The following is a 12,950-nucleotide window of genomic DNA, read 5'->3' as shown; positions in this document are numbered from 1 at the left end:
ATTATGTTCATTTAAAAAATCATGTAATTGAATAAAAACAAGTTTTTCAATAATTTTTCCTAAAAATGGTAGGTTGGATACAGGTCTGTAATTGTCCATGATCTTTGGGTCCAAGTTACTCTTCTTCAGAAGGGGCCTCACCACCGCCGTCTTACAGGCAGAGGGGAAGACCCCCGTCTGAAGAGAGCAGTTAGCTATGTTTAAAATCTCTGACTCAAAGAATTTATAAAATGCTTTAAAAAGAGAAGTAGGAATAGGGTCTAAAAGGCAGGTTGTAGTGTTTGCTTGGGAAAAAACTCTACCAAGCATCTCTGCATCAACCAGGACAAAACTCTCCAGTGTTTCCTCAGGTAAAGACAATGCCACCGACCTGCTAGAATTACTGTCTTGTACCGGTTGAAGGTTAGATCTAATAGCATTGACTTTACTCCTGAAGTGGTCAGCAAAGTCCTCACATGCAGTTTGTGAGTGAGGCATGATGGATTTATTAAGATCTTTGTTTAGTAAAAAATCAATAGTCTTAAAAAGAAACCGGGGGTTGTGTTTATTGCTTGTGATGAGATTTGAAAAATAAAGTGTCCTTGCCTGTTTAACAGCGTGGTTGTAGGTTTTTAGTTGATCTTTTAAAAAGTCATAGTCGACTGGTAAATTAGTTTTTCTAAATTTTCTCTCTGCTCTCCTACAAATTCTCTTCAGATTTAAAATATCACCGTTTCTCCAAGGCATCTTCGGTTTATGTGTCAAGATTTACAATTGTAAAATCTAAAAGAGAATGTTTTTTCACAGTTTCATTGACAGCACACTTTTTGAATACAACCTTGTTGCTTAAGGACATTGCTCTCTTTTTAAACACACACATGCATACAGAGAAAAGTACATAATGTAAAGCATGTGTGATAACTTTCCTAGACCACAGAATCCAATAGTAGTTAGAAACATAAATACACAAAAAAGATAAAATAACTCTCATCTGCTATTGTTTGCCATGTTTTCTCTTTGTTGGTCTAAATTTCTTCTAGGACAGCAGATACAACGGATGTGACCAAACTGTACCTTAACTCAAGAGAGCAAACAAGTAACAGAACAGAACTGAAGTCATTATTGCTATATAATAATAATTGATACTTTATTTATCCCACAATGGGGAAATTCTTCTCCACATTTTGACCCATCCCCTGGGGGGAGCGGTGAACTGCAGACCAGCCGTGCTCAGGGGGCAACAGCTGGGATCGATTCACCAACCCTTCGGTTGTTGGACAAGCTGCTCTACTGCCTGAGCTAAACTGCTGCCTTATTTTGACATTTAGAAATTAATGAGATCAAGCGAGATGGCTTAAAGGCAAATCTTTCATGACTAAACTTAAACATACATAAAAATGAAAGACAATGGATGGAAAAAAAGGGTGAAACTGAACAAGAATTAACTGGAAAGCAGACTGTGACGGTGTGGCATCGTCAGATGGTGGTGGTACCCACACTGTTATGTATTTTATGTTTAAATATGTCTTGCTGGAGAGTGTAAGACTGTTACCTGTGATGGTTCCCGGAAAATAATGAAGAGCAACGCCCAATAGGAGGGGCTTATCATTTAAAAGGGAGCATCACAGGAAGTGAAAAGAGAGAGACGGAGGTGACATGTGCTGATGTGCCCTGCATGGAGCTAGTGAAGTGCTCGGGTTCTTGAATAAAGGAAAGAACACTCTCACCTTGGCTCCTCTGCTTTATTTCCCGGAGGGACCCACGACACAGACACCTAAATACATTGAGGATGGTTAACTTAAATTAAGACTGGGTGGATAATTAGCAACTTCAACCTGGCGAGGCTGCAACAGGAGGAAACACAAAACATGGCAAAAACCAATAAAGCATCACTGAAAGCAAACAAATGGGCATATCCTCACACTAAAACATAGTTTGAGAAAAAAAAAAGCTAAGGAAGTGTAGCCCGGTCTTAAAAGAAGAAAAAAACAGTTGTTCATTTAAATAGTATTTGTTATAAAAAATATCTATATTTGTTTAAGTTCTCTTTAGATAAACAGTTAAGTTATCTATGTAAAGTTAAACTGTTGGCAAGGAATTTATCTAAAGTATTATCAGTGTTTTATTATTTGTTTTATTATTTTTCTTAAGTTACTGTGAGTGTATAAAGGGTGCTCAATGTGTTGGCTAACCTAATTGGATGTCAGATTGTCTGTCAACGGATTCTGTGAGTGTTATTGGTTGGGTTTTGGATTTTAATCCAATCACAACATTAGAGGGCGGGACAATTGAAAAAAGTGTGTGCGTGTCGAACAGGCTACGTACAGAAGCTGGAAGCGTGGTTCAAGTTTCGGCTTGATTTATATTCTCTGACGGTGGTGGATGCAGAGTTCGCCAAAGGAGTTCAGAGCATATGAAATGCTGCTGAAGGACCAGGACGCGCTCTTGGGGTATTCCTGTGGGCATCAGACGGAGATCCAGAAAGTTCCCGCTGGGATCCGGGTTGTGTTCACTCAACATTGAACAAGAGTCCAGTTCCAGTTTGGGTCAAGTTCCTTTCCCTCACTCATTTCCAAGTCAATACACCAGAATCCGCACTGACTGAACCAGGAGGTTGTGAGTACAAAAAAAAAACACTGCACGTGCTTATTTTGTTTTGCTTTCTAAGTGAAGCGGTCAATACGTTTTAGACCTCAACGCTCCCGAGCGACGACACAGGCCTGCAACGGGTATTTTGTTTATTTAAAAAGGGACATTTTTTGAGTTTGTAAGTGTTTTTATTTTCCCATTTTCTTGTGGATTTGTGAACTAAGATTCATACTTTGTTTTTGATTTTTGTATTTGTTTTAATAACTAAATTTTCAGTTTATTTAAACGACACTTCTTGTCTGGAGTTTTTGAAGGTGTTTTTCTTGAAGTTTGGAGACGGTAAACGAGGAAAAGTTTTAAGTTATTAGATTTGAAGTATGTTTGGAAATTATTTAATTTTGACAATAATCAACTACAAAACACTTAGAAGTTAAAGGGATTTGTGACGGCACCAAACCATAAAAATCACACCCAGGGCCCCGCCCATAGTATTACAGTATTTGAGTTTTACCGTTTAGTTTATTACATGGGACGGGCGCTACATAAAATGGAGGCACCGCTGGGATTTATTTAAAATAATTTTCTTCAAGTTTCAACTAACCCTTTTTGCTACATTTAAAAGTTTTGTAATTTTTTCATTTAATTAGTTGCTGACTAGTAACAGTGTAGTGTGTGACCAGACTCAATATTCACAATGACACAACTTGAGTTAACGAACTGGTGTCGAGGAGAGGGAGTGGCTTTAGAACATGCTCTTATGGTGCATGGTGTGCCGGAAGAGGAACCCACAGCTAATGTTGAGGAAACATTGCAATCTATAAAAGCACTTGGCAGAGTGAGAGTTAGAGGGAAAATGTTTGACTCTAAGAATCAGACTGTAACATTGTTGTGTGAATGTCGGGAAGTCATAGATCCTTCTAAAATTCCCCCCGAACTGATTCCGCCCACAGGAGAGACCAAGTGGACTATAGTGATAGCCCAGTCTGTAGTGAATGACGAGGATACTTTCACTGTGAAATTAGCTCAATTTCTTCAAGATGAAGGTAAAACCATGGATGATATCCAAACAATGTGTGCTCCTAGTACTGCGTGGAACAGCAGTCCGGAGTCAATCATTCGTGCAGTTGGTGAAGTACTAAACCGATCCACCAAACCCACAGAAAGTAATAACTATCGCCGGTTAAAAACTTTCTCAGGAGTAAGCCCTGTTCCATTAGGTGAGGAGTGTTTAGATGGCTGGCTTGAGCAGGCAAAGTTAATGGTGGAAGAATGTGAATGTACAGAAAAAGAGAAAAGACGCAGATTGGTGGAAAGTCTGAAAGGCCCTGCTCTGGAGATCATTCAAGCAGTTCGTTTGTCAAATCCTGATGCTAAGCATAGGGAATACATTCAGGCTATCGAAAATGCATTCGGAGTTACAGAAACTGGAGAGGACCTTTATTTGTCTTTTAGGTCACTCTATCAAAAGTCAGGGGAGCGATTGTCAGAGTTTTTGCGGCGGTTGGAGCGATCGCTTAATAAAGTCATTCAGAAAGGTGGCTTAACTGGTCGTGCAGCTGATGAAGTTCGACTCGAGCAGCTTATCAAAGGAGCAACGGAGTCTGACATAATGTTGCTTCAGTTGAATCTCCGAGATAGGAGAGACAGACCCCCTACTTTTTTAGACTTGTTAACAGAGATACGGGTAGAGGAAGACCGTGAAGCTGTAAGGCGTAGTCTACAAAAACCTACACCTCGACCGCGTGTACACACAGTGAAGGTTGAGCAAGAGCCAGATTTAGATCTGTATACACATACCGATCTCAAGGCTCAAATGGAAGAGTTGCAAGCCAAGCTCAATGAGCAGAGAACCAAGCTGGTTAAACCAGCTACAGAGCATCATGCAAAGAAGTTTAAAGAGAGAAAACAATCAAAAAGTGAATACAACCCCGAAATACAGTCGTTGCGTAAAGAAGTAAACACTCTCAAAGAGCAGTTGAGCGTGATGACTGTAAACTCAGCATCTAGTGCGCCAGGTTGGACCGATACTGTTAGAGGCAGAGCAGCTTCAAACACCAAACCTGTCTCCCGAAGAGCGCCATCCAAGGATGAGCGTACTGGATTTTTTTGTTACAGATGTGGTGAGAATGGACACGTGTCCGTCAGATGTACAGCCCCTGAAAATGCACAGAAAGTGATCAAAAAGCTCATACGACAAGTGCGTGACATTACGACTGAGCAGAAAGAGGGTGTCGAAAATTCAGATGAGTGCAAGGCAAGGGTGAATACAATGAAAGCCCCTAAAGCTGATGCTAAGCTACCGACAGGACTGGTTGGTCCATCGTCCATCTGTAACATTAAAGTTAATGACATTTTATGTGATGCACTTATGGATTCAGGTTCCAATGTAACTATCATCTTTGAGGATTGGTACCAAAGTCACCTACCTCATGTTCCCATACAACCAATCTCCAAACTCTCTATTTGGGGTCTTGCTGATTCTGAGTATCCTTATAGAGGATATGTGGTTGTTGAAATGGAATTTCCAGAGGACATGTCTGGGGTTAAAGGGCCCGTCAGTGTTCTTGCTCTCATATGTCCAGAGCCTCAACATGGCCAACAGGCACCTGTAATAGTAGGCACAAATGCTTTTCTGTTTCACAGATTATGGGATATTGTAAATGAGAGTGGCAGCAAACCCAAAGTCCATTCCATGAGAATACAGGCAGTGTATGACAAAATTCAATCACAGGTTCAATCACCACCCGTTATTTCAGAGGATGAAACGGTTGGACAGGTGAAGTGGCCAGGTCCAGGTTCACTTTACATAGCACCGGGTGAGAGCCTATATGCCACCTGTAAAGTAGAAAAGACTGAATCCGCTGCTAAGAACCTGGTTCTTGTTGACAACCCACAGGTACAACAACTCCCAACTGGAGTACTAGTACAACCAGGAGTGCTTCCAGACAACAACATTGACCCTGATAGTTTTACAGTACTGCTACACAACGAATCCCAAAAACCCACCTCTATTCAGGTTGGAACAGTCCTTGCTGAAATATATGTGGTAGACACAGCAGTATTGCCTCATCTATCTGACCAACCAAGCCATAGGCTTAATCCTGAACTGTTTGAATTTGGAGATTCACCGGTCCCTGAAGAATGGAAGCAGCGGCTGCGACAGAAATTATCAGACAGGCCAAAGGTTTTTTCGCTTGACGAGTGGGATGTTGGTCTAGCCCAAGGTGTGAAACATCAGATTCGCCTAAAAGACTCCACCCCTTTTAGAGAGCGATCACGGCGTTTGGCACCTGCTGACATTGATGATGTTAGAAGACACATACAGCAATTACTCTCTGCTGGTATTCTGAAAGAGTCGCGGAGTCCATATGCGTCGCCAATAGTGGTAGTGAGAAAAAAGAATGGTGCTGTGCGGATGTGCGTCGATTATCGTACCCTAAACAGGCGTACCATACCCGACCAGTACACAATGCCTCGCATTGATGACGCTTTGGATTGCTTAACCGGTAGTAAGTGGTTTTCTGTGTTAGATCTTCGCAGTGGGTATTATCAGATTGAAATGGCGGAAGAAGACAAGGAGAAGACTGCATTCATTTGCCCTCTCGGGTTTTATCAATTTGAGAGGATGCCTCAGGGCATAACAGGAGCCCCAGCTACGTTCCAGAGGCTAATGGAAAAGGCTGTTGGTGATATGCACCTTCTTCAAGTCATAGTCTATCTTGATGACATCATTGTCTTTGGAAAAACTCTGGAAGAACACGAGCACCGTCTTCTCAAAGTTCTTGACCGTCTTCAGGAGGTTGGACTCAAAGTGTCTCTTGATAAATGTCAGTTCTGTCAGCCTCGTGTGAAATATGTGGGTCACATTGTTTCAGAGAAAGGAATCACTACTGATCCAGAGAAGGTAGAAGTAGTGAAAAACTGGAAAGAGCCTACTGACCTTAAGACCCTTAAATCATTTCTTGGGTTTAGTGGCTACTATCGCCGATTCATTGCAAACTATTCTCAGATAGTTCACCCACTTACCGAGTTGACAAAAGGTTACCCGCCAACGCAAAAGAAAGGTAAACCGCTATGCGCAGACTCCACCAGGCCATATTTCAAAGCAACTGAACCCTTCGGAGAACGGTGGGATCAATCTTGTAGAGAGTCATTCAGAAAAACCATTGACTGTTTAGTGAATGCCCCAGTATTGTCATTTGCTGACCCCACTAAACCTTACATCTTGCATGTTGATGCCAGCATGAGTGGGTTAGGTGCAGTGCTAAATCAAGAGTATTCGGAAGGCCTCAGGCCTGTAGCATTTGCAAGTCGAAAACTCAGCAACTCTGAGCAGAGATACCCAGCTCATCAGCTAGAATTTTTAGCGTTGAAATGGGCAGTCGTTGATAAATTTCACGACTATTTGTATGGAGCTAAATTTACTGTGAGGACTGACAACAACCCGCTCACATATGTGTTGACTTCTGCCAAGCTGAATGCAACTGGACACCGATGGTTAGCGGCCTTGGCTACATATGACTTTACCATTCAGTACCGACCCGGTCGTCACAATGTAGATGCGGATTTACTGTCACGTCAACATGAGGATGAACTTCAGACTGACTGGACAGTCATACCACCCTCTGGTATTAAAGCACTGTGTAAATGGTCTTGTGCAACAAGTGACTCTGGAGTACCTTCAAGGTACATCGATCAACTGGGAGCTCCGCCAGAAGGTATCCCTGATGTATATGTTTGCCCAGTGAATTTGAGTACAAGCAACATAGATCAGTTGAGTCCAAAAGATCTCAAGTATGCTCAGGACACAGATCTGAGCATTGGCCCAGTGAAATCAGCCATCGAAGCTGGCAATGTGCCGGTTCATGGCAAAAATGATCCTCCGGATGTTGCTTTACTCTGTAGAGAGATCTCAAAACTAGAGATCAGAGATGGAATACTATACAGAGTTAGACAAACACAAACGGACAGTGGAAGCAGACAGCTAGTGTTGCCTGAAAGGTATCGAAAAACAATTTTAAGGTCGTTGCATGATGATTGTGGTCATTTAGGAGTGGAGAAGACTTCTGATCTACTGAAAGGCAGATTTTATTGGCCACGCATGACTTCTGATGTGGAACAGTACATCAAAACGTGCGGAAGGTGTATTACAAGAAAGACTCTTCCTCAGCGTTCTGCGCCATTACATCATATCACCAGTAAGGGGCCGTTAGACCTGGTCTGCATTGATTTTCTGCAGATAGAACCAGATCGCAGGGGAATTGCCAATGTGTTAGTAATAACCGACCATTTCACGAGATACGCACAGGCATTTCCTACTAAGAACCAAAAGGCATCAACAGTTGCTAAAGTGTTGTGGGATGAATATTTTCTGCATTATGGACTTCCTGCCCGGATACATTCAGATCAGGGCAGAGATTTTGAAAGTAGATTGATAAAAGAGCTTCTTTCTATGCTGGGAGTCCGGAAGTCACATACTTCACCCTATCATCCGCAAGGCGATGCTCAACCCGAGCGTTTTAACAGAACTCTTTTGTCTATGTTGGGTACACTAGAGGGAGAAAAGAAACACAACTGGAGTCAGCAGATTAGTAAGTTGGTACATGCGTACAACTGTACTAAGAATGAAGCTACAGGGTACTCTCCTTATTATTTGATGTTTGGGAGAGAGGCACGACTTCCTGTTGACATTTGCTTCATGATAAATCCCGACAAAGATGATGAGCTTTCTCATTCACAGTATGTCCACAAGCTGAGGCAAGATCTCAAAAGAGCTTACAGACTTGCCACGGAGACTGCAGACAAAACTCACTTCAGAAACAAGTCTCGTTATGATCAACGTGTCCGAGGTCAGCCATTGGTGATGGGCGATAGAGTACTTGTAAAAAATCTTGGGATGAAAGGCAAACATAAACTACAAGATAGATGGAAGTCAACTCCTTATGTGGTAGTCAAACAGTTGCCCAATCTTCCGGTTTATCAGGTTGAACCAGAATATGGTGGTGGAGCTGTTAAAACTCTCCACAGAGATCACCTTCTACCGATTGGTTACCTTGTGAGAATGCCAGAGTTTCAGAGAGACGTTAAAAACCTCTCACCCCGTCCAGTAACAAGGCTGGAAAAGGTCAGGGCAGATAAGGGACCTCCTCCCTTGCTTTCAGAACAGGTATCTGATTATTCCTTTTCAGAGTCGGACTTGGAGGAAGAAGGTGAAGGTCCGTCTTTTGATATTGATGAAGTGAATCAACAGCTTTTAACTCATTCTCAACAGAAGACATGTCTAGTTTCTGACCATGACAACTCTGATTTGTCTGAGAGTGAACAGAGTGATGAACATGTTACAGAGCAGTCATCTGAGGATGAACCTCACCACTCTGCTCGTGAGACAGAAACCAACAGAACCGATTCAGATGTTGAACCAGAATGTCCGTCATCTAATAGGAAAACTGATCGTAAGGCAGGTACATCTATTAGGCAGTCACAGCGACAAATCAAGCCGGTAATTCGCTTGACGTATGATAAACCAGGTCATGCAACAGAGGAACCAGTCACCATTGTTCATCATGGGATGGTCATTCAGTTGAACCTAAATACCCCATCTACTGATGTTGACCCAGTGACGGAACATCGAATTTGTTCAAAGCAAATATCTGGTCATAAGAACACCCATGTCAAAACATCTGGTAAGAAGTTTTGTGTTAGATGAGGGCATCTACCCTTTTTAGAAGGGGGAGGATGTAGCCCGGTCTTAAAAGAAGAAAAAAACAGTTGTTCATTTAAATAGTATTTGTTATAAAAAATATCTATATTTGTTTAAGTTCTCTTTAGATAAACAGTTAAGTTATCTATGTAAAGTTAAACTGTTGGCAAGGAATTTATCTAAAGTATTATCAGTGTTTTATTATTTGTTTTATTATTTTTCTTAAGTTACTGTGAGTGTATAAAGGGTGCTCAATGTGTTGGCTAACCTAATTGGATGTCAGATTGTCTGTCAACGGATTCTGTGAGTGTTATTGGTTGGGTTTTGGATTTTAATCCAATCACAACATTAGAGGGCGGGACAATTGAAAAAAGTGTGTGCGTGTCGAACAGGCTACGTACAGAAGCTGGAAGCGTGGTTCAAGTTTCGGCTTGATTTATATTCTCTGACGGTGGTGGATGCAGAGTTCGCCAAAGGAGTTCAGAGCATATGAAATGCTGCTGAAGGACCAGGACGCGCTCTTGGGGTATTCCTGTGGGCATCAGACGGAGATCCAGAAAGTTCCCGCTGGGACCCGGGTTGTGTTCAGTCAACATTGAACAAGAGTCCAGTTCCAGTTTGGGTCAAGTTCCTTTCCCTCACTCATTTCCAAGTCAATACACCAGAATCCGCACTGACTGAACCAGGAGGTTGTGAGTACAAAAAAAAAAAAACACTGCACGTGCTTATTTTGTTTTGCTTTCTAAGTGAAGCGGTCAATACGTTTTAGACCTCAACGCTCCCGAGCGACGACACAGGCCTGCAACGGGTATTTTGTTTATTTAAAAAGGGACATTTTTTGAGTTTGTAAGTGTTTTTATTTTCCCATTTTCTTGTGGATTTGTGAACTAAGATTCATACTTTGTTTTTGATTTTTGTATTTGTTTTAATAGCTAAATTTTCAGTTTATTTAAACGACACTTCTTGTCTGGAGTTTTTGAAGGTGTTTTTCTTGAAGTTTGGAGACGGTAAACGAGGAAAAGTTTTAAGTTATTAGATTTGAAGTATGTTTGGAAATTATTTAATTTTGACAATAATCAACTACAAAACACTTAGAAGTTAAAGGGATTTGTGACGGCACCAAACCATAAAAATCACACCCAGGGCCCCGCCCATAGTATTACAGTATTTGAGTTTTACCGTTTAGTTTATTACATGGGACGGGCGCTACAGAAGAAAGTGAGTAAAACCCAAAATATTGAAATGGTCTATAAATGTGTTGTGGGCAAAAAACAGACTAAACATGTGCACTCTTTAAAGTCTAAAGCCAAATTAGACTGGTATGTATGCAGTGTTTTTCCCTTGCATTGCGTGAAGAGTCCATTTCATGACCATCAGATTTCATTGTCTCTGTTGCGTCTCCGGTCCCTCGCCCCTGGCTACCGGAAGCGTGGTTTGTCCTGCCACCCTCATGTAAAGTAGTTCATCCAAAACCTTTGCAATTAGGCCCCATGCCCTCCCATTCCTCAACGAGTCCTTGTAAAATGCATGTTTTGTGTTATAAATGATGTTGTTTTGTACTTCCAAAAAAAGTCTGTCGTCCATGGCAAAAATGGAAGCTGGTGTTGTCCGCAGGGTTAACGTGCGTGATTATCTGGGCATGTCACCTTAAATGTACAATGAAATTTAATACATTTTTATTTTAAAAGTACAACCGAAGGTTTTATTTTGAAACACTGACCTTTTTCCCGTTTCTCTGGCCTTTTTCCGTGAAGTTGATGCATCAACCGACTGGAAATTGAACCCCTGCATTAAGCTTGCATTCCGTTGTGGAGTGATGGATGTCAGACGGAAACATGACGGTGGTGATGTTAACATTCAGATTTAGCAATAAACCTTCTATTTTTCTGTGTCAATGCAACGGAGACTTACTGCAGACCAGTGTACATCAGCCTTAAGAGTTAACAACACTTCAGCAGAATAAATTGTCATGAACGATTGGTGGTAAGAAAGCCCAGGTAAATCAGTTCTGGAATCCAGCTTCTGCTGTAACAGCTGTAGATGGCTGGGAATATACCTACAATGATCAGAAGAAAATGATTTTTCTTTAACTTTAAACTTGACATATAGTCCATTTCCTTTTGTGTAAGGACAGAACAATGCTTGGTGTAAATGATGTAAAACGGCATTGAATTACGCACTATGGAGGTTTAATGTTTTTATTGACTCATATGTCAGCTATCACAGCACAGCCTATTTGCTGTAGAATCCTTCTCTAAAAACAGCCACTGCTACCATCACCTTGGCATCTGCTGCAGCTCAAGAAGCTCTGAAGTTCTCCATACTTAAACAGCTTTGACAGAGCTCATCGGTAAGCACCCGACTGCACACTGGCTTATTAGATAAAATGACAGATTAGCAGTTCATTTGTCTTTAGCAGTTTAAGTGCTGCAGGAAGTTTGAACTGACAACTGCTGATTGATTTTCTGTTTCAAAAAGAGAAGGGGTCCTCTTTTGCATCTGAAACAGCCTTCCCTGCCAGAAAAGCTTGTTTTTTTGTAATAAAAGCCTAATATTTTCTTTTTTTTGTCTAATTTATCTGCATTTGCCTTTGAAAGCTGAAGGTTAAATATAAATTCAGGTTGAAATGTTGCCAAATTTGAGAGAAATCCAATTGCTGTGTGCAGTTAGTAGTAGTAATAATTCATTTTATTTGAAGTGCCTTTCAGGACGCTCAATGTCATTATACAAAAAAAGACCAAAACAAAACACTTTAAAACAGTAACTTAAAAAACAACCATGGACCAAACAAACAGTCCAACAGAAGGCTGTTTTGAAGTAGAGTTTTAAAACCAGGAATTGAGTCAATGGTTCTTCAAAACATTTAGGCTACGACCTCTCCTGAAGCTTTTATTGATGAGAAATCCATTCAAGGCCATACAACAACAGAAATCTGTGAGGAGTCACTTCTGATCAAATCCTCAGTTATATGAGTTTGTCACAAGTTTGTTTTCAGATCCATGTTGCTTCTACTAACATTGCTTTATATGGAAAAAAAAATTCTGATACATTTGCACTTTAGGTTCAGTTGCACACATCCTACCTTTTAACATCTTGTCTCTTGGAGGATCAAGACACTAAGTCTGAATAGACCATGTTGTGTACCTCCAATGCCAATTGAACTGTTCAAAGATGTGACTGTTTGGTCTCTGGCAGAGGAGCAAACCACAAATCCTATGGTGGTTTATGGAAGTAAGAGATGTTGTCAAACTGTAAAAGTAATCCTGTTGAGACTGGTCGGCTCTTGGGACTCCTGAAACAGCTGATAGGTATTGGCAGCATGGGCAGGTGCAGAGGAAAAAAACTCAAGTCTGATGGGAGTTTGGAGAGGCCATAGATATGGCTCTCTTTCGGTTTTTCCCATCAGGGGTCGCCACAGCAAACGAGTCGCATGGTAAACTTGGCAATGTTTTACGCCGGATGCCCTTCCTGACGCAACCTTCTCAAAGCAAACGGGCTTGAGACCGGCACAGAGGTAGAGAAGGGAACAGGGAGCAGGCCGGAGTTGAACCCTGGTTTCACAGACGGAAGGTGCCACAAACCAGCATGAGCTAAACTGGCTCCCATATGGCTTATAGGTTGTTCTCTAATAAATTCTAGCAAACATTTAATGCCTCAGAAGCAGGACGTCAACATTGTTGAC

At 41.4% G+C, this 12,950-nt stretch overlaps 1 protein-coding gene across 1 annotated transcript; it reads left to right on the top strand.

The window, feature by feature from the left end:
• Positions 1-1,968: 1,968 nt before the first annotated feature.
• Positions 1,969-9,981, top strand: LOC105353704 (paraneoplastic antigen Ma2-like). Its single transcript, XM_011473146.2, has 2 exons — positions 1,969-4,796; positions 8,778-9,981. The coding sequence occupies exons 1-2, from the start codon at positions 3,263-3,265 to the stop codon at positions 9,272-9,274; spliced, it is 2,031 nt and encodes a 676-aa protein (XP_011471448.1). The 5' UTR covers positions 1,969-3,262; the 3' UTR covers positions 9,275-9,981.
• The last annotated feature ends 2,969 nt before the right edge of the window (positions 9,982-12,950 follow it).

Source organism: Oryzias latipes, chromosome 10 (genome assembly GCF_002234675.1).
Source record: "Oryzias latipes chromosome 10, ASM223467v1".
In the NCBI taxonomy this organism is placed as follows: domain Eukaryota; kingdom Metazoa; phylum Chordata; class Actinopteri; order Beloniformes; family Adrianichthyidae; genus Oryzias; species Oryzias latipes.
Note: the sequence above shows the minus strand (reverse complement) of the source record. Positions and strands in the feature narration are given on the sequence as shown.

Bases quoted from the DNA above. Each gene is read 5' to 3' on its own strand.
- LOC105353704 (XM_011473146.2), top strand. From the start codon at position 3,263: ATGACACAACTTGAGTTAACGAACTGGTGTCGAGGAGAGGGAGTGGCT. The intron at 4,797-8,777 runs GTGTCGAAAATT...TGGAGGAAGAAG, and splicing joins TACGACTGAGCAGAAAGAGG to GTGAAGGTCCGTCTTTTGAT.